This window comes from Pseudopodoces humilis, chromosome 4 (genome assembly GCF_049639895.1).
Source record: "Pseudopodoces humilis isolate 2021_Gansu_Grassland_sample_001 chromosome 4, ASM4963989v1, whole genome shotgun sequence".
Classification (NCBI taxonomy): Eukaryota; Metazoa; Chordata; class Aves; order Passeriformes; family Paridae; genus Pseudopodoces; species Pseudopodoces humilis.
In genome coordinates, this window is record NC_142203.1 from 52927203 (window position 1) to 52949056 (window position 21854).

A 21854-nucleotide genomic window follows, 5' to 3' on the forward strand; every position below is an offset into this window, starting at 1 on the left:
TACCCATACATGAGAGACCTTATTTACACAGCTGCAGACAGATTTCAAGGGAAGGCTGTAAGTGCTAAAGCAGGGTGATTCTTTGAGGTTTGTTACATGGCAAGAAGATGCTCAGAAGCTGTGACAGATAGGTTAAGGACAAATCACAACCATAGAGGATATTCCACATCTTCAATGTCACTCCCAATCCAATGCATAAAATCTGGGAGAAGGGCAGTGGAGTGAGAACATTATGCTCTAACTTAAAACTTATTTTTTTACTTAAGAAACAATCACCAAACGCAATAGCAGTACATCAGCTTCAGAATTCCCAGGCTAGCAGGTAACTGAAGTCTTACAAAGGAGAAATGATGAGCCTCAGGGTGGCAGGACTTGGCACACTCAATCACACCTGATAGAGTGGCAGGCAAGAGGACACGATGCAGTGAAAAAACTTGTTAAAACAGTTTCTGTGGCATGAAATAAGGAATTCAATATCCTTTTCTCTGTCCTACAGGGTTTCTTTTATATATGAAATTTGAGTTCGCCACTATTCTACTTATTGTGAAGAAGGACGAACCATGATCTCTTCCAATGCTTAGTCTCAGCTACCTCCCTTGTAAAAGACTCAGCTTTCCTGATTTTCTTACCATGAACATGTGGAAAGCCAGGCTACATGCCAAACTCCCTACAGAAAATTTTAAAAATTGCAAAAATCAAAGATGAATGCCCAGATTCCATGAGCAGATATTAATTACATCCCTGGAAAAACACAGATTTCCAGTTTTGGAAAACTCCATGCTACAGGGTTAAATAATGGTAACAAAGGTGAATGATGAGCAATAAAGGAGATAGGAGACAACTTATTTTTCCAAATCTCATGCATTTCCTCTACCAGCTCCAACTTGCTTCTGTCAAACACATTTCTGACAGTATTTTTTGTTTTCTAGTCTCCTGATAAGATCCATAGGTACTGCTATGGGACAATGCACTATTCTACCAAGATCACAATATTCTAAAGACTAAAGAAAAAAAATGGTAACACAGCTAACATCTAAGTTGTCTATGTTTGGAGCTGCTGTACAAAGGTCATTCTTGCTGTAGACACTATCTTCACGTTGAAGTTCCTTTTCCCCCTTGTATCTATTCCTCTATTCCCTTGTAACAGCCCTCTCATTTCTAAATGAAATTAAAACATGTTATATCTTGCACACTATCTATTTGCAATTGTCTTGAAGTATAGGATTAACTGCCAGGCGAATGTTGGAGCGCTTTACCTGATGAAGCCCCTGTCTAGCAGGGACAGATGTTTTCACAATGTCATCAATTGACCACCACTGGTCAGCAAGATACAGGGCTACAGCTTGAAAGAAACAAGGGAAATAAAATGTTAGTGATTCTTACCATTCCAAAAGAAACATATTCATTAAAGTTGCTAAATACTCAAGAATAACAATGTAGTAATCACTTCAGGCATCTTCTAGATGGCACTATATTAATGTAGCTCCTACTACATTAGCACAACCAATGGGGCACTGTGCACCACACCCATATGAAATGCTCCCTAGTCCAAAACCTTTTTTGATAACTGAGACCAATAAACACTAGGGATTTTTTGTTTCTTTGGGTTTGGGATTTTGGGGTTTTTTTGTGGTATGGTATACAAGAACTATTTTTCAGACATGAGCACTATTGTTCAACACTGTGCTCTAACATCTCCTTCCACTAAAATCTACCTGTCAAGATGAGTTTCACTCATACATGTATTTTACTATTGGGTGGCTAATGGATATTGATATTGAAACTGTGCAAGTTTTAGGGAGTTAGATGAATGTGAAAAGGCTGATAGCCATGTGAGCAGCAGTTAGGAAGACTGTGATCTATAGGCATTTGTGGCATATTTGGCAATCATATACATGGCATTAAATGGAAGAAGGAAACATGGAGAACTGGAATGGAAGGAAGAAGTAAGGAAGAAAGGCAGGAGAAAACCCACAAAAAATGTAATCTCAGCCAGAGCTACGCTAGGACTTCAAACTAAAGACAAATTTACACACAACACTGATCAATCACTATTAATAAAGAGCATTTAAATTCATGTGCAAATTAATGGATTCTATGAATGTTCAATAAATGAGATGTGAAGCATACATACAGAGATCAAGAGATACATATTGTATGATGGTCCAGACAAGCACCACATATCTTTTGAATACAAAGTACATATCTTTTGAATTCAATGGGTCTAGTTCTGATCCGATTAGTGTGCAAAGTTCTAGCACTTGCGTATATAAATTCACAACAGAAAATAACAGTATGAACGAAAAAACAGGGAACAACAAACACACAATGGAAAAGTTATGGGCTACAGCAGCAAGAAATGAGCAAGGGCCTGGTAACATGCATTTTTCACAGCAAAAAAAATAAAAGAAGAAATAGAAAAACAGAGTTAAAAAACTTAAAATGAAACCTGTGAGCGAGTCCCATGGTGCAAACAGTGCAAGAACTTTGTGTGTCTGCTCTTCACCATAAAGAGGAACGAAGCCCACAGATGTCAAGCTAATAGGAACCTGAAAAAATGTACAATAATTCAGCAGGCTCTTGCTAAAACAACAATAGTGGTAAATGTGTAGTAAAATACACAAAGAATGTTTATCAAGGTAAACAAGAAGAATATTGAAAATTAAGTCCTTAACAGCTAATTGTAAAAGACAAGCATCTGACCTCAGTCCTTTCTCTAGACACATCTTCCTAGAGACAAACTACATCTAAAAAGCTCTCCCAGGCTTTGGCAGATTTAGCTACACTAATTTGCGCAGCTCTCTTCTGCCAACAGTTTGCATTTGTGTGCGCAACTGAAGTAGGTGTGCAAGGAACCAGCATTATCTTCACTTCAACAGTCCCAACTGCGCAAGCTGTCAAAGCCAACAGAAGAATGAGGCAGTCAGTCAAGCACTGAAACAAACTGGCACAGCAGAACTGTGTTTGTTAACAAGTTCTAATGTGCTAATGGGAAGGCAAATTCAAAAGGGTTTTATTCCCTGAAGTTCTACACGTTAGAAATTCTGAAGCTGTCTACTTGATTTTCCTCCTCAGAAAAAACATTAAAAGGGTCAAATAATCTTCTTTTAAGGAAACAAGTACTTTTGTCAAAATGTATTTTGATATTTAAATTCACATGTTTCCATTATTAAAGTAACTATAAAACACTTGGCAGACAGGAATAGTGCGGTAGACAGACTTTCTTAACAAATTTAAGATTATGACATGCTGTTGTCATAAATGAGGACATTAATACAAGCAAACATTTAGGCATACAGCATTAGTATAAATGCAGGAAAGTAGTAAAGACTGCTTCCGCCAAGGAATCTGTGGTACTGATCTTTAGATCCCACAGAAAATCCACTCAGCTCACTTACTTTTCATTAAAGCTATACACTGCTGATTTTATTTGCACTAGTTCTAATACAAGTATTTTTCTGGACAAAACTAACACTGATTGACTCATCACACAAGGGATAAGCGTTTAAAACATAAGTGTCACAGCTACTCTCTTCTAGAGCTCAATAACAGCACCGAATATTTCAAATAAAGAAAAAAAATCCTCTTGAAATTAGTGAAGCTTATTAATGGAAACTTGAACCCAAATATGAAGAACACTGAAGGACTGAGATACAAAAAGAGCCAGTTAGCTTAAGTAAATCTTAGTGATTATAGCTGTTTGAGGATGCATGATGTTTGATTCATCAGTTGAAAATTTAAGGTTATAGTCAGGTTGGGGTTTTTTTGGTTTTTAAAAATTGCTTAATATATTCAGATCCATAGCCTACAAGCAGCACACAATAACTGAAACCCAGATTTAAACCCAGTTACAGAGTAAAAAAATTAGAGTTTAACACAGAAATTCTGAATTTGGAAAATACAAAAGCTTTGATAAAATAATTCTGAAATTCAGTAGGACTGGGTATCTTAGATCTACAAGGACATTCAGAACACTAGTACTACAGTATTTGCTGTTTTTTACCTTGCGGCGGTCTGGCAGAGAAAATAATTCAGGAGAGTTTGATTTCCCCCACCGAAGGTCAAAGAGGTAGTCCTCTGCTGAGTTCTCCAACTCCTCATGACTGTAATTGTCCAATATATCCACAGGGAATGACATGCTCTTGAGAAATAAAGCAACATTATTAACATAGGTAGTTTGAGACATAAAATGCACACATAAATAAGACTGTTGAACACCCACACTCTGCTGTTAACTACAGTCCTCTATATCCATGACAGAAAAGAGAAATGCTCCAGCATTTAGGATTAATTAGGATGGTGACCAGTAACACCCAGTCTGTAAAACAATCAAATTTGTACTTATAAGCAGAAAAGAATGTGATTAGCCTGTATATCCCCCTAGACCTTAGTTGTGGCAGATTTCCAACATACAAGCCCCACGTTTGATGCACAAGTACACACTGCTTTGAGATGGCAGACCTTGTTCTATCTCCCTCCAAGATGATGTTTTTGATGTCACTGGTCAAGCTATAACTGGTTGATAAACAAAAAGTAAACCACCCAGATGATAACAAGATGGAGTTAATTTGAGACTTTGCATTTAAATCCATCTCTGAAGAAATCAAAACATTGTTCATGATTTTTCTCAACTGGCCAATTAGTGTGCTTAACAGATGGCTGTTTCCAAAAGCATTTCAGCTGTGAACAGAAACTTACACAAGCTCATTAAAAACAAGAGCCCACAACAGACTAAAGAGAGACACTTTAAGGAGGCGATGAAACAAGACTAGAAAATTGAAGCCAAACCATAATGGCAATAACTCCTTAAAAGCTCTTAGATTCAAATTTTCCTTGTCAAAGCACTGTCAAATTAAAATGAGCAAGAACTCCTGGAATCAACTGTGTGGTCTTCAGGTAAGGCTCTTCCAGCTCCATAAAACTATACACAGAAATAGAACCCCTCAGCTGCTTTCAAGATATGACTCAAACTCTCAGAAGCACGAATAAACAAAAGTTCATAAGAACCTGCTCTGGTGTTCTGGAGGAACACAGGGGTCTTACTCTGTCTTCCTCAGCTCCCATGAACCCATCACACAAGTTTCTGAACACAAAAGTTTTCATACAAGTTTTACGATTCCTAGTCTTCATTGTGAAGTCTTATTTTTCAGTTCTATTTTAAATCTTAGTGTGAAAAGATGTTTTTTTCTTTATCTTCAGTACCCTCTATTTAATCCATCCTTCATTATTCCACTGACACAGGTAAATCAAGTGCAAAACAACATCTTACTCTGACTCAACAAGTAGAAATTAAAAGTCTGCATTTTGAAAGCTTTGAAACAACAATAATATGCTACAACTACATTGATTGGAGAGAAGAGGCTGCTCCTTCTACAGAAGAGATTTTTTCCCTGTTAAAATTGAACTTGGACATGACTTCATCGGCATCTACAACTGCTGCCTTTAACACTGCTGCTGCTGAGAACACTAATGTTTTCCATTAATGCTATTGTTCAGATATACACTGGCATTCCTCAGGGTAATTTCCTTTCAAATTCAGGTAAATTTTCCCCTTCAACTGTTACTTGCATTTTCTCCTGCCTTCCCCTCCAGTCTCTCACATTCCTGCTACTATTGCTCACTGACCCTATCAGATACTTAGCTGCATCTCTTAGTTCTTCACTGTTTCTTCCCACATTTTGGGGCTGTCCTTGCCCTTGCTAACATCAACTCCTTTGGCTCCTCCTGTTTGCAAGCAAACTGATTTCCAGAGCCAAAGGTGAGGTGTGCATGCTTTTGTATGCAGCAGCAATGCACAGCAGACAGAGAAGCTGCTGTCAGGGGAGAAATTCATCCACCACCAGCCTCCTTGTCTAGCAGATACGGCTTGCCTGCACATATTACAGTTCTCAAATGCACCAGCAATGCTGCTGCACAGACTATATTGACATAAGCATGTTGCAAGACAAAGCAAGCAGAAGTGTAAGAGCACATGACACCACTTCTACAAGAGGATGAGGTTTTGCCACCTGGTTAACTGCAACAGGCCAGGAAAATTCTGCTGTAAAGGAATACAGGTATGTGAAAAACAAACTCTAATTTTCTGTATGCTCGCACAAACAGTAAAACCCCTCTATTATTAAAGAAATACCTAAGTGCTTAGATAACTCTGCTATTAACGAAGAAATTCAGTTGAGGTTTCATTATTACATGACAAACAGACAAACAAGACACAAGCTATAACTTATAGCCTCTAGGTAATAATTCCTGAAATTTTTTTAGAATAAAATAATGAAGGGCCAAAGCAGAAGACATGCAATAAGAAATCCAGTAGATTATCTGAGTTCCAATCACTACACCACTGTGAAAATAAAAGCATCAATCATATCTTTGCTTAAAAGCAAAAAAGGCTAATTAATGTGTTCATTAAATTACCCTCAAAATCATGCACAGACCTCTTTTCTGTTTGCTATTTGGGCTACCTAATTTCTCATGGCACACTTTGATTTTATTTGCTCTCAACTCCCAGTAGTCACTTTTGACTTTTTTTTTCACAGCATTTACAGAGAATATGTTACGCAAAAGAAAATAATACAGAGAAATTTTCATGACTAAACCAAGGAAAACCTACTCAACACCCCTTCTAAATAACCATTTGTCTTTTTTTGCCTTGCAGCAGATTGGACATGTAAATCTACAAGATCTCATACACTTGTGTAATGTATTTTGTCTCTAAAATCAGTAACTGTTCACAAAGTTAAAATTATATAATAAAAGCATTAAACAAAGTGATGAAAGAAGAATGTTCCATGCCAATCTACAGCAGAGCATAAGGAAGAAGCTTAATACAAAATGCAAGCATCTCAAATTTGAAATGCAAAGTAACCTACCAAAAGACAAATTAAATGTCTTCCAATGGTAATGAATTAATATATGTCCCTCATTAAAACACAGCTGATTTGACAGTATTTTAAACAAAGTAAAAATACAGATGGCTGCACATGTAGCCAGTCTCAAAAGCAGGAGAGAGAGAAAGGGCTGGAGAAAACAGCTTTTCAGGTTTTCTTGACTAGAACATTATCACATTTTTGTTGCAGAGGCAGCAGGAACAGCACAGGTCTCTGCCATGCAGTCCTTCATGCCCCTTTTTTGTTGCTCTAAACCTCCATGCACTGCACGGCTGTAAAACTGTCAGGTCAAATCTTTGTCACACGATGCACAACCATGCTCTGCTCGTGGGGTACCATTCCAATTGGTCAGCACACAGTCAGGCTGACTGAGCACATGCAACGTAGCCCTAAGCAACCAAACTCATCATGACCATTTGTACATAAAAGCATATTAGCAGAGTGTTTGGAGGGGAGGGAAGAAAATTAATTTTATTTTTTTGAATGAGGCAACTTAATAATTTCATTTTTCAAGTGAAAGTAAATAAATCTTACACTCTTTAAAAACATATTTCACAAAGTAATATTAATTGTTTTGTGTAATAAACTCACATGAACAATATTTGCTTTAACGTGGAATCATACGACTTTCTCCCTTGTCAGCATTATGCAAGCTATTACACGAGAAATGGCACGTCCTTTTTTAGGAACAGCTGCAGCACCAGAGGGTAACAGATCAATTCATGGAATGCCAACATAAACCACATTTAACAGGATGAGTGAACACGTTCCTGTGCAACACAGGCACTTCTTTATACAGAAAATATTTATTACTATCAGCATTAAGGTTAAGAAAAACCATGGAATAAGTGAGCAACATTGGAAATTGATTTACTTATAAATTATATCTACAACTCCTATTTCATTTCAGAGTCCATGAAAGAGAGATGCACAGTACACACAGTTTCCAGCTCATATGTGGATTTGGGCAGGAATCAAGATCTATTCTTCCCCCTGCAGTTCCTCAATAATGAATGACACAAAATTGCAGAAAGATAATATCCCAAAAGCTATGTTATTCCTTCCAGTATGTCAGAGGGCTTAAATACAGCTTAAAACTGGGTTTGGGTGCCTTTATCTCAGGCGAAGTGAAGTCTAAGTGATTAGGCTGAGAGACAAGGATTTAGAGGAATTTCCAGCTGTAGCAGACTTCATGTGAACACAGACATGTTACTTGATCTGCCTGAACTCCTCTACAAAGCACAAATAATCATTACCTCAGAGGGACAAGACTTTACTGAGACCATGAGATATTTGAACAAACATTGTATCAAAACTTGACAAGTACTGGAAATATATTGTTACTTACACAGGACAGCTTACCTGAACAGCTCATTTTCCTTAAAAAAATAAAACAGTATAAAAAAAAATAAAATCACAAAAAAATCATTTAAGGCCTTTTCAGCGTAAGATAATAACTGGGACAATCATGCAGGTGAACAATCTTCAGATCTAAATTTGTTTGTAAAAATAAATAATTATAATTTAATTAGTTGTTTGGGGTTTTTTTAAATTGTGATCTGCAGTTTAGAGAACAGGTGCCAGAGTGCTCAAGCCATGACCTGCAAAACTTTTCTGCTAAGCCAGGAAAACCAACTTAGACCCAGCCTGCAGAATAGAAATATAAGTCCGGACGTGTGATGAAGCACTGGGCTACTCAGATAAAAAGTAAACTGCAGTAATGTCTGACCCAAGTTTTGATCTATTTCAATGAGTGCAGAAGTTTTAGATGACCAAACTCCTCACAGACTACTATGCATTTCCTATGAATCATCACACACCTTGAACCAAGTTCTATTTTAAAAATATAATCAATGATCCTGCCATGATCTCCCAGACTAGCTGTGAGCTACACCTGGGCTCACATCATGAGAAGAGACATAAATAATAGACTAAACATATATGTCATACATAGACCAGCTCCAGAGAAAGCCAAGCCAGGACTGCAGAAGTCCCAGGCAACGCTCCAGGCTCAGAGTGATGATGCACCAAAGCAGCAATGACCTTGACTGGAGCAGCAGGAACATAATTTCCATTTTGCTGTGTTTGTTTCCCACCTCGCAGCATCAAGTTGCTGGTCCAGTGAAAGTTGTGAAACTACATAGAAGTTGTGAGAAAATTTAAAATTTTTAAAAGGTAGCCTTTTCAGTCCTCTGGCTTTGACTACAAAACAAAATAATCACTTCTAGAATTGTTAAACTCTCTTACCAGTTAATCTATTAAGAGACAAATTACATAAATGTTTCTCTACTTTTAGTACCAGCTGTTACATACACACAGTATTTCCATTTTGTTTCTTCTTTATTCAACATCAAACACTTTAAAATGTGAGAAGTTGTTTTTAAAGTATTTTTTTATTTCTATAAAAATAGTCTGAAATATACAAGTTTAAAAGTTCATAACTTTCTATTATAAAAACAATTAAATTTTAAACCTTTGCTAAGATAGTCATTTAAATACGTTTAACAGAGTACATACTTGGATTATCATGAGTCAACATAATTGAAATACAAAGAGAAAACCTGTCCTTAAATTACTTATTTAGACAACTACTGTAATGAAGCTTTTGAATTTTGTAAACATCCCCATCTCTTAAAAGTCTATTAATTTAAATATGCAATGTTACATACACTGACTGTAGGAAGAGAAAGACATTTTGGGAAAGAGGTGTTAAAATTTTAAACAACAGAGTGTTTATTAGGATTTCTTGAAAACTGTACCAGCTTGCAGCAGCAACAATAATACACTGATCTGCCACATTGAATAGACAACTGAAGTCCTTCCCACTCAAACTAGCTACTTAGAGGTAGGTTTCTTGGGGTTTAAATCACAAATCTGGGGGTTGGACAATAGGTCTTCAAACCATGATCCACACGTTAGCATTAATGCATATTTCCCTGCAGTATAGCTTTTATTCACATTTTTTTAGAATATAGGCTAATAAATACAAGTTCTTGACAGCTCAGATAGATTTGCTCTGGTTTCTTTTTTTTTTCCTTAAAAGGAAAAAATAAGATATTTTTGTTAGTTTGTTTGGTTTTGTTTAAAGTAACATAAACCCCAAACAACATCTATTCATACCATGCAAAATCATAAATTGAAAGTTCTTAAGGAAACACATGGCAGTGCCTAGAAATTGCTGTCAACATCAACCAAGATGTCTGGATTAATATGCCAGCCACATTACGCGTAATCTGCTTGAAGCAGCTTATGCAACTCCGGTTTTCTATCAGACACACAAATCAAAGCTGTTGATTTGAATGCAAATAAACAAACAAAAACAACAAATACTTCCCTTTCATCAATTAGCCATACAATATAACTTACATGTATAGCACACAATTATGAAATCTACATGTAGGATTCAATTCAAGAATTATGGTCAGAAGTCTTAAATGTTGGGTTTGAGCACCCTCTTATCAAATGAAACACAAACAAGGACAGAAAAAGGGAATAGTCCTCTACATAAAAAAAAAGTATCTGCATCTGATTTCTTTAATTAGATGTGACACGCTAGTATTAGAAGACATGAAACTTCTCTCTCAAACCCACCTTAGGTAGGCAAAATTCTGCCTCATATGCTCAATTAGCCACCTGTGTAACACCACTGGCATTTTACTCAAGTGATTTAAATTAGATATTATATATAGGTAGCTTATTTTATCAACAACTAAGTTCTTAGGTAGACAAACTACTAACCTGTTATTTACATTTTTTTACAGTCTCACATTTTAACGAGATTATCATCTGGTTTTTTGAAGAGCACTTCCTTCAGTAGGGCGTTTTGGAAACTAATATGCACAGGTGTTTTCTACAATGAGAATATGCCAGAGATTAAAATTCTGTGTTTGAGACTGATCAAAATAAACACAGTTAATAAATTTGGAAAATTAGTTTTTCTTGAAGACACCTTTCATGCCTTCCCTTTCAACTACTCCAATTCAAGGTGACTATATCCATACATAAAATGAAAACATTCTAGTTGTGTTTGAAAGTAATTAACATGTGTAAGATAAAAAGATACAGCCAGGTGGGATTATTACTTCATGAATCTGCCTCTGACGTATTTCTGATCTTTCCGCTTCTCAGCACTCACTCTTCTTTCTAATATCCCACTTTCCCCTAACTTCACTACATGACAATCTGTTTAGGGGCTAGGGAGATAACACCAAACCCCACACAGATACCTCCAATGACCCACCTTTCCTCTCTGGTCACTACTCTTTCTCCCCTCCATGCCTTAGCAGTTTGAAGCAGTTGGTGCACAGTTCTCCAGCTCCATCCTCAGTACCCTCCAATTTTGTTTCTGCAGTTCAGGCCTTACACCATCTGCTCCTAAAGACCTTAATGACCTTCCTATAGCTCAGCACACAGCCCCCACACAGCCTCTCTTCACAGGTGGCTGATGGGCCACCTGGGACATACACAGCCACACTGCTCTTACCCCTGCTCATCCTCTATCATTTCCATAGATTTACCTCCTGCTTCTCCAGGAATCTAACAAGGCAATATTCTGAAGCTTAATTTGCTGCTTGATATCAGAAGATCATTTCTTACTCCCACTTGGCACCCACATTTCTTGGAAACTTCTTCCATTTTCAAACCTTCATATCCTCCTCTAACATTATCCCACTGGTTTGCAAGGGCCATCTCATAAATACATCTAGTGACTTCAGAGATAAGAACAAAAAAGAAAGCTCTTTTTTTAATATACTTAGAAAAAAAAAAAATAAAAGGGACAACAAAACCCACCGAATCTGAGTAGACAGCTGGTGGACTATCAAGCCTAACATAACTAATCTAACAGCACAGTAAGACTGGAGTTGCAGTAACCCTATGTATGCATTTGCATCTATTTTTAAAATGCTTGGGTGCACTGTCCTATCCCCTATCCCCACAACTGGGGCGGACGTCAAAGCTGCACAGATTAGATTAGCCAATCATAGGTATCTGTTAGCACAGTCTAAGGAGTTACTTCTCACCAGACAAAGAACAGTAACTCTCTCAACAGTTAAGCAGTATGCAGTATCCTTTTTTTTTCTTGTTTAAATTATCTGTAGGTGGTTTTGCTGGTTTTGCCTGCTTTTTAATGTCATTTGCAGCAGGAGACCTACAACAAGAAAACAGCAAGTAACTAAGAAAGCAGCAACTGCCTTGGTTTTGTGGGTGATTCAAATAAAAATGTAGGAATTAACATGAGGTGTTCCTGGACACAAGACTGCAAATAAACAAGGCTGCAACAAGAGATCCCTGTCAGCCAGCCATAAAACTTCTTTGCAAACCAACAAGCAAACAGAATTTGGATGTTTCAGACTCTCACTGTATGGCCTTATGGCACATTTACTATAACCTGAGGATCAGAATTCTGAAAGCAGTAAGACAGTAAATATATTTGGAGCAGTGAGAATTTAAACCTCATCATAGATTAAAAATTTATATTTTTCCCAGAAATGGAATAGGCAGCAATGTCCAAATTCTTGATCCAATTCCAGTATCTTGAAGATACCACAGTTATCTTCAGAAGATGACCGATGGCTAAAAATACAGTGCTTAATATGAGCAATTCTGAATTTTACCTGCTGCTTCTACTCAGTGTCCCCACTGCAGGAAGTTGTTTCAGCTGCTTTGTACAACAAATGATAAACTACAAGACAATGAACTTCACAGGCCTACTCACAAAGTAGTTTGTGCACTTAGCAAAACAGTGTGGGATCACTTCAAAAGAATTAGGGACAGATAATTAGCATTTTACCTTGCTTTTCTCAAAGGAAAGGTAAGGTGAAAGTCATACGTCAAGATTATCACACACATCAAAAGTATTGTTCAAAGGGTTTTAGATCACATGCTTGGGCCACAGACAGGATAAGGAGTCATTCCTGAGTCCCAGTCTGAGCCCAGTCACATTGTGAAGAGACATTACTAGTTACCATCCCAGGTGACAGAGACAATTCTCAGAAGTACAGTAACAGCTGTAAGTGGCCCCATGTGTCCATGCAAAACAGCACCATTACTTCCTCAGCTTTACCAAGGCCACAAAAACTGACTACCTCTGCCTAGCTCACAGTTGTAGTCAGCACTGCCTATGTTTATCTTGCTCATTCCATCTTCAGAAAGATGGAAAAAAGGACTTGAACTAGAAAATTAGAAGTAAAACCTATCCTCTGAAAATTAAGCAAGTAGCAAAATAATATGCAAACCTAGTATCAATATGATTAAAAAGCTAGGAAAGAGTCAGGCATCTTGTAAGTTGCCCCAGCATGTAGGAGAAAAAAAAATGTAAGATCTGGTTTTTGTTTGTGCAGAAATCCTGCTCCCATAACAAAGGAAGAATAAAACATCAAAAAGAATATTTAATTGCTCAAAATCACAATGAAGAATCTGTTCAGACTGACAGAATCAACTGACATATGCCCCTCTTCCCCAAAATTAATCTCTTCTCCCCAGTGTTCGTTCTTCTTTGTCATCCAAACCAATATTTAACAAAATTCTTAGCCGATTAATTCCTGAGCAGCTCTGCATTTGCAATTTTTTTCTATAGCCTCATACTCGTGGACGGTTAATTTTTGTTTTTCACAATTGTCTGGGTATAGCCATTGCTGGTTTTGTTCAACCCATGACAGCCAGATTACAAAAACCCTCCCATTAATGTGCATCCACAAGGTCATCACTAAACATGTTGCTACAGGACTCAAGATTTGTGTCTGGAAATCTTAGCAAGAATGTCTCTAATAGCAGAAAGGAATTCACACACAACCTCCTCCCTCGCGTTATCTGTCCTCATCTCCATCAGCAGTCATCCTGACATTACAAGAACTCATAAGCTTCTGTCAGCACACCACATTTCCCCTGCTTCTCACTGTAATTCACGTTTGCAAGACACAAACTTCTAAGCTACATCTTCTAGTACCTAGGCTATCTTGTTACAGGTGTAGTTGAATTTTTGAAAAACCAATCAAACAAATTGCTTTAAAAGTTTCAATAATTTGTCTTCTTTGGAAATGCAGACATTGATTGATTGATTGTTAATGGTGGGTTTTTCAAGGTAAGTAAGCTACTCATACTTCTGAACATACCACCTTATTGTACTTTCTTAAAAAGCAAACAAAAACCCCAACAAACAAAAAACCCCCAACAACAAAAAGAACTAGTATTAGTAGAACAAAGTATTAGCACTGCTGACTCATTATACTAACCTTAAATCAGTGGTCAGCTTAAGACCAGTTGCCAGGAATCAGCTTATTACCTCCTTCTCCTTTCAAAAACCCTTTCTATAGCTTCAGACTAAATGTCGACAACATAAACTCCCAGTATTGACATAACAAAAGAAAGAAGTTATTCCAACATTTTAAAATCCTATAAAGTTGTCTGTGCTGCACTGTAGTAACATTTACTTTGCTATTGTAAAATCCCCCACTGTTTAATCATTATCAAAGCACAAATTATTCAAATTCCCCAGTTATGCTTATTGCTGGCTAACTCTACAAGAGCTGTAAGAAGTATTATTCAACCTAGAAATATTTCTATTTGCAGAATTTGCTGCCTGCAAAAGAGCTAGATAGAAGACTGGTCTTCCAGCAACACACTTGCGAATTTAAATGTACTTCACGCTTTTTCACCTGGTGTTTTAGAAGCATGAAGCCAGTTAGGGTGAAGACAGCATTTCATACCATTCGAAGTTCACCAATCCTCCGTGCTGGGGCAAGGCTGGTGCAGCTGCAGCCTCACAGCCTCTGCCACACCAGAACTTCTGAACTGGGTGTATTCTTCTAGCACTGCCTCAGGGGCTACTGATTAGATGGAGACCACACCTTTACCCATTATTCTTTATCTTCAGTAATCCATACAATTAAAGAAACCTATTTAACCACAGTTATTTTGCATGTTTTGATGAAGCCTAGGAGAAAGGGTAACAGTGAATTCAATTTGTCCTGGTCCATAAACAATTTCTAATCATAAGCAGCAGCAACAGATGTTGGCCCTGTGAATATAGGGGTCCTCTGCCCTACAGTATTCTGATATAAAATGTTATTGTGCACAAAACAAAGTGGAAGACCGAGAGACAATTCAGATTTGAAAACAAATAAAAAATCAAAATTACTTTGAATAGCTGTACAGCACACAGTTCAGTATAAAAGTCAGAAAAATGGATTTTTTTAGATTTTCAATTCAAGGAATCATTTAGAACTTATAGACATATAATTTAAAATGTTAGTAGGTTTTCCAGTTTACTTTGAAAGCAAAGAAATATCTACGTTAGTCCTGACAATTCTCACTAATTTTACTGGGATTTTGGGAAAGGTTTGAAAGCTCATGACTCTTTTGGGACAGGATTCTTTTATATACTTTAGCAAGCTATTTAAAAGCTTCTCTGAAATCTCAGACTCACTGGAGAACACCAACTAAATTTATAATGATTAAATAAATATATGCTGTCATATCCCATTGTTCAGCAAAAAAATTCAGCAATAGCAGACAAAACTGCAAGAGTATGAGAGAATAGTTACAAAGATACTGCATATGCCATTTTGGTTATGTTTAAAACAATGCAGTAGAAGCAACACATTAGAGCAGGCTTTTCCACTCAGACTTGTTTAATCCACGCTGCAAAACCTGGAAGCATGTGTTTGAGAGGAGGGTTGAATTCTGATTGAATTATTTAATTTTTAAAATCCATTTCTATTGTGAGAAAAAGGTTTTTTGTTTTTCAACAGGTTACAAAATGATTACCCAGGAGACATTCATCAACAAAAAAAGCAGTTACAAAGGGAAGTGCACACCTCTATCACTGCTGCCCCAAACATTCAGAGACAAAAGGATGACTGCAGCTTTCCGGAATGCACAGTTGATACAATATGATGAATAAACTACAGCCTTGAGAGTCAGGAGTAAAGTATTTATCTGTGAGGAGACAAGAAGCTAGTATCTTGCAGGGGAAAATATTTAAGGAATGCCAATGTGAAAATAAGCCTACATAGACATTGCTTCAGCTCTAATGTTACATATGTACTTGCAGTTCAGAAACATAATTGGCAGCACCTGTAAAGGATCACTACTACTTGATATTCATTAATTGGTAGAAAATAGGGATTGATACCAAGTCTTATCATATCTAAGAATGTAAAGCAATTGAAGGGCTCCTCTACTCTGATGAATTTCTCCAGCACCAGCAAATCCCATATTCATCTTTTAGAGATTTTTGCATCAAATATGAAAAAAAATTATTTTTGACACCGTCAATAAGTGTCAGCCTTAATACAAAGTGAATTTCCTCCATCTTTTGCTGACAAAGACTCTGCACTAGACTAGATATGCAAGTACAACCGTTTAAAACGAACTGTGCTTATACAATGTGTGAATCAGAAGAGCTTAATATTGAGTGGTATTACTTTTACAACACTAACAGCCATTAAAAAAATTTAAAAACCCACACACATAAACCTCCACCCTTTTGATTATTAAATCAAAGAGATGTTATATACGTTGATGTGCATACTGAAGAAATTAAGAGTACTTTCCAATCCATTCTGCAGAGTAATGCCCCTTTGTAAAGTGTCTAGTTACGTAACACTCCAAAAAGAGTTCTGGATCATGCATTGCTAGAGAGGTATTGTAAAAGTACAGTAGAATCCCATCTTAATTACTCATCTTGTACATCAGGAAAGAAGACACTGTAAAACATTTGATTGCTCACAAAGAAAATGATAACAAAAATCCAACTGGAGAAAGACAAACAAGGGAAGGACTTAAAAACATGCCTATATCAGCAGCTTAAAAAAAAAGTGTTGAAATTGAGATGCCATGCCTACTGACATTAATAATACCTGAATTTGAACATGAATTGTATAAACCAGTCTCTGCCGTAACACTTTCCACTATGAAACAGGTGATAAAATGTTTTTTTCACTAGCCATCATTAAGACAAAAAACAAGAAATTATTTGTTAAATCAAGCAGAGGTCAATTAAACAAGAAACACATCAGTGTGGTTGAGGAAACCGACAGAAGATGCACTTAGTTTCTATAGAGTTTGATGGAGGAGGAACACCATGATCACTTTAATCTGCAGCAATCTTTTATAGGTCCTCCAGTGAGGCAGCACTGATTGTATTATAATGATCTCTCTGACGCAATACTTATTCCCCATACAAACTGGTGGGCTCTCTACTAGCCTGTGACCAATGGTGCAGCCCAATGCATAAAATGAGTAAGTGCACTTAGTCAGAACAGGAGAAGAGTTCCCTCCTCCTGCATGTATGTACACAAAAAAAGCATGTATCAGCTAAACGGTGTCTCCACACCGAAGGCTAGTGTTCTAAATTTCTGATTATTACTAACTGAAAATTCCACAGTTCAGAAGAGCTTAAAGAAAATTCTTTAATAGTTTCCTCTAAATAGAGCATTAATACATGTATTAAATTGGTGAGTTAATATATTTTGTTTTCCACTAATCCTAGTAAAACCTTTTGCTTTAGCTCTCCGTGCAATCCACTTTCTCAGGCTGCATTTAACACTCATAAGCAGTGCTTATAGCAGCGCTACGTCAATGGATATCTTAGGCAAGATGCTTCCCTATGTTTTAAGGGGAGTGAATCAACCCTACCTCAAAATAAAATTCCAAAATATTCAAACGTCACATGTAGGAAAACAGAAGAGTGTGTGTGCGTGTGCAGCTGTGTGTGTCCACATGTATTTGCACACGTACACACAGAGCCATCTTTGTGGGAGACAGCAACTGTAGCATTGCAATTACCGTTTTCGTACATACGAAGATGTGTATGGATGTATAACGGCTCTCACACGTGTGTGCGGCTATAATACGTAAATTCCGACGCTACAATAGAAGCCCCCACAAAAGATGGCAGGTCCCGGCCAACACGGAGTGGCCTGAGCCAGAACTCACACCGAACTCGGCGAGCCGCAAGGTCCGCAAAGGCCGGGGGGATGTCGAGCTCTGCCGAGGCTCCCCTCGTCCGCCGCGGGGGAGCCTGGCCTGTCCCGCCGCCCACCGCCCGTGAGCTCGGCGCGGCCCTGCCCGCACCGCAGCGGTGGGCGGCGGGGTCGGGCACTGCCCCGGGGCGAGAGTGCGGTGCCCGCGGGGCGGCGGCCGCGACGCGGGCGGGGATGCGGGCGGACACCTGGCACCCGCGGGGGACGAGGGGCCGCGGGGCAGCGGCCGGCCCAGCCAGCCCACCCACCTCCCGCCGGGCTGCCCCCCGCGCCCCACCCGGCCGGGCCTGTCTAGGCTGCGGGACGCCTCGGCAGGTTACCGCGACACCCCGCCGCGCCTCACCTCAGCCGGCCGGGCAGCCTGCCGCGGCGGCGCGGGGGTAAACGGAGGAGGAGGCGGAGGCGGGCGGGCTCCCTGACAGCGTTCACGGCACACCCCCGCTCACCTCTGGCTTCGCCCGGTCCTTCTGCCCGGCGCCTGATATCATCTGCCCTGGCGGCCTCCCCGCCCCTCGCCGCTGACGCACTCCCGCTGATACGCCTGGAGCCGCCGCCGCTCGCCCCGCGCCGCCCGCCATGACGGCGGCGGGGACCCCGCATCGCCCCCCCGGCCTTGGCGGGGTGCGGTACCGCGCCACCGCCCCGCCACCACGGCGGGCAGCGCCACAACTCTGCTATCCATCGCCGTGGCGGCAGCCCTGCTACCTGTGCCGTGGCCAGCCTCATGGGCAGGCGCGGTACCCACGCCATCGCTCACCGCCGTTGGGCTGGCATACAGAGGGAGCCCGGAGCTGCCTTAGAGTTCTGTGGTAGTCGCAAGGATGAAGGACCAAGTCCACACATCGTCTCCTAGTTTCTGTGCCCACCAAAAAGCTAGGGGTGAAATACCCCCTTTGCAAGAAAAGTGGCCTTGCAGACCCGGGTGGTAAGGATTGCTTCCCCATTTCCAACAGCTGTCACCATGGACTGGCCTGAGGCCTCACCGCTGGTCTTGTTACCAAGCTGGGGTGCTGACTGAACTCAGTTACTGGCAGAAGCCCGTTTTCCAAACAGAAACATTGATCCCTGTTCCCCAGCACTGACCACCACTGGCCACAGTGCCCGAATATCCACCCCTGAGAAGATGTGTATGCCAGGAAGCTGAAGAACACCAAAATCAAACCAAGATGTTTGTGAGAGGACAGCACTTGCCCTTGACTCTGGCTGTAAAATGTACCCTTGTTTTGTAGGTATGATGCTTTGTTCTGAGAATGGGAAGTAGTAGATGCACATCTGTGGGACAAAGGAGGCTCAAAGGGCTTAAATTGAAGTCACTGCCCAATGTGAGGGACAGCTGTTATTTCAAGGGCTTCTCGGTGTTATATGCCAAAGACAGCTCTGTCACTCCAGGAACCAGAGGAGCAGGTCTTCAGAGTACTTATAATGATTATATGCATGTCCAAATGCATCAAGTTTGTCTAGCAGGGCTTTGGTCATGGGGAAGCTACAGGAGTGAGCTCTCTGAGAAGCTGACAGGAACTTTCCCTGTGTCTGACAGAGCCTATGCCAGATGACTCCAAGATGGACCTGCCACTGGCCAGAGCTGAGCCCATCAGTGATTATGGTAGCACCTCTGGGGTCATATTTTTGAGAAGGGAGGAAACAACCTGCACACCTCCAGCCCAAGAGAGGAGTAAAAACATGAGAGAAGAAGACATAAAGCTATTAGCATCCAAAAGAGGGCAGCTAAGATGAATGTGCTCCTTGAGAGGAACCCACACTGGAGCAGTTTGTGAAGAACAGTGCCCCATGGGAAGGGCTTATATTGGAGAATAGAGAGGAGTGTTTTCCTTAAGAGGGAACAGGGGAAAAATGTGAGGAGTCCTTCCCCTGAGGACACAGCAGTAGAGATAGCATACGATGAACTGACCAGAGCCTCCATTCCCTGTTACCCTGTGCTGCTTGGGTGGAGGAGGTAGAGAAAATCAGGAGTGAAGTTGAGCCTGGGAAGAAGAAAAGGGTTGTGGCCAAAGTGCTTCTAAGATTTGGGGTTATGTCTCATTATCCTACTCTGTCTGGATGGGTAAGAAATTGTATTAATTTTCCCCAAATTGAATCTGTTCTGCCCATAGCAGTAATAGGTGAGTGATTTCTCCCTGCCCTTATGTCTACTCAGAAGCCCTTTGCTATACTTTTTCTCCCCTATCCAGCTGAGAAGGGGAGAGACAGAGCAGCTTTGGTGGGCACCTGGCATCCAGGCATGGTCAACTTATCACACTAAAATAATGTAACTTTGCTGAAACAGATTAAAAGTCAGGGGCTGGGAGGAAGCATCAACAGAACTTTTTTTTTGAATGAGTGGTCATCTTAAAACTCCATTTATTACAAGCTTTGACAAAGTTCTCTTGGCTGGAGAAAAAGGGTCAATGTTTATGCTCTCCTAATTTTTTCTCCTAGTTAGAGTAATACTGATTATATCTTACACTTGCATTTGAAAGAAAAGCTTTTTTTAGTGCAGTGTTATGTAGTGAAATTTGTAGTGAAAATTGTTCTGCAATAAATAATATGCAAAATAGATATACTTAAAGGAGTAAGGTTACAAACTAAACCTGGCAGGAAATTCCTAAAATAAATACCTCTGTTTCCTGTATTCTTTGCTAGGAAGGAAATGAAGGAAAGAACCAAGTAATTTGTGGTAGTTTTTTCTACCCACATTGTTGCTAACAATTTAATGGAAGAACCAAGAACCTTAGGCTTTTTTTGTGAAAAACTTTTTGGCCATGGTCTCTTTTAAAGGAGATAAACAGACTTGGACATGCACAATTTAATAAAAGTATTTACCTTCTTAGTTGCTTGGGATATGGACATGCTATTAAAATCCTCTCATAAAACCTTTTAGGAGAGGAAATAAAAGGAAGAATAATAAATTCATGCAGAAATCCTCCAATAAATTACTGCCTTTGCAGGTCACCTCCAATATTGCTTAGAAACAGATTTGCATATAAATTTGGTTTTAAATTATTGCTATTTCTATCAGGCTCTTATATCTGGAAGAATCTCTATGCAAACCCCACAAATAAATATGTATTTTCTAATGTGAGCATTACAGAGATCTTGACAAAAGATTCTTGATTAAGACTAGTGCTTTTTCTGGTAATCATGTTAATCTCACTGTGAGTTTTTGCATCCACTTCTTCTCTTCTCTATCATGCTTATGTTGAAAAATTTCATAATAAATATTCAACCTTACTATTACAAGTACCCACACTAATAACATTAAGTACATGCAGTGGGAGACCTTATAGACTACAGTACATAGTGCTAGGATGATCAACGTGCAATAGATCACACACACCCACACATTCCCATCTGCCACAAGGAGACTCTAGACCTCTTTCAACATTTTGAATTGCCATGGTAACTTTTACTTGAAGGACCATGATACAATACACCATGATGTTTGTGGTAGTATATAGAAGAGGGTGATGCTCCCACAACTAAATACTTTTGTCAAACCTTTGCATTAAAGAGAGAATGTAGATGTGGAAGGTCTATCATGCTACCTTGTATTTTCACATCTTCTATCTCTAGTGTCTTAGCACAATTGATACCTTCCAAGAAATGTCAGACTGGAAGAAACCCCAATAAATTGTCTGGCACATCTCACTGTCAGATGCTTTTCTAGGCTGGCTTTTCTTAAATCTCTAGTGAGAAAGATGCCTGCAGCTTGCCTAGGGAGACTTCCAGATTTAAGGTTTTTCCAGTAACAGCAACTAAAAGGAAAGGTAGCAATTTCTAATTGTGCCATAGTCATGAACAGCATATGCTAAATGGCAAGCACACTGTTTAGCATGCCCAATACAAGCATGTCAATGTAGCTACAAGACATGCATCTGAACATGCATTCAGCATAACTCCTGTGAACTTGTACTCCAAACATTCATTCAAGTGACAGAGGTGCTTGGATACACAGAATCATAAAATTGTTTGGGTTGGAAAGGAA

General features: G+C 39.3%; 1 protein-coding gene across 3 annotated transcripts in view; it reads right to left on the reverse strand.

The window, feature by feature from the left end:
• The window catches only part of FAM169A (family with sequence similarity 169 member A), a 36555-nt gene extending 18171 nt beyond the window's left edge, over nucleotides 1–18384 (reverse strand). Inside the window, exons 1-4 of one of the 3 annotated variants that reach the window (XM_088054210.1) lie at nucleotides 18319–18384; nucleotides 4004–4141; nucleotides 2450–2549; nucleotides 1257–1342 (exon numbers count right to left, since the gene is read on the reverse strand). In XM_088054210.1, coding sequence (XP_087910336.1) covers nucleotides 1257–1342; nucleotides 2450–2549; nucleotides 4004–4141; nucleotides 18319–18360 — 366 coding nt within the window. In that variant the 5' untranslated portion in view covers nucleotides 18361–18384. Of the gene's footprint in view, nucleotides 1–1256; nucleotides 1343–2449; nucleotides 2550–4003; nucleotides 4142–18215 lie in introns of all 3 variants that reach the window. The other 2 variants (XM_088054209.1, XM_014252242.2) reach the window with 2 other exon arrangements.
• Between the last annotated feature and the right edge of the window lie 3470 nt (nucleotides 18385–21854).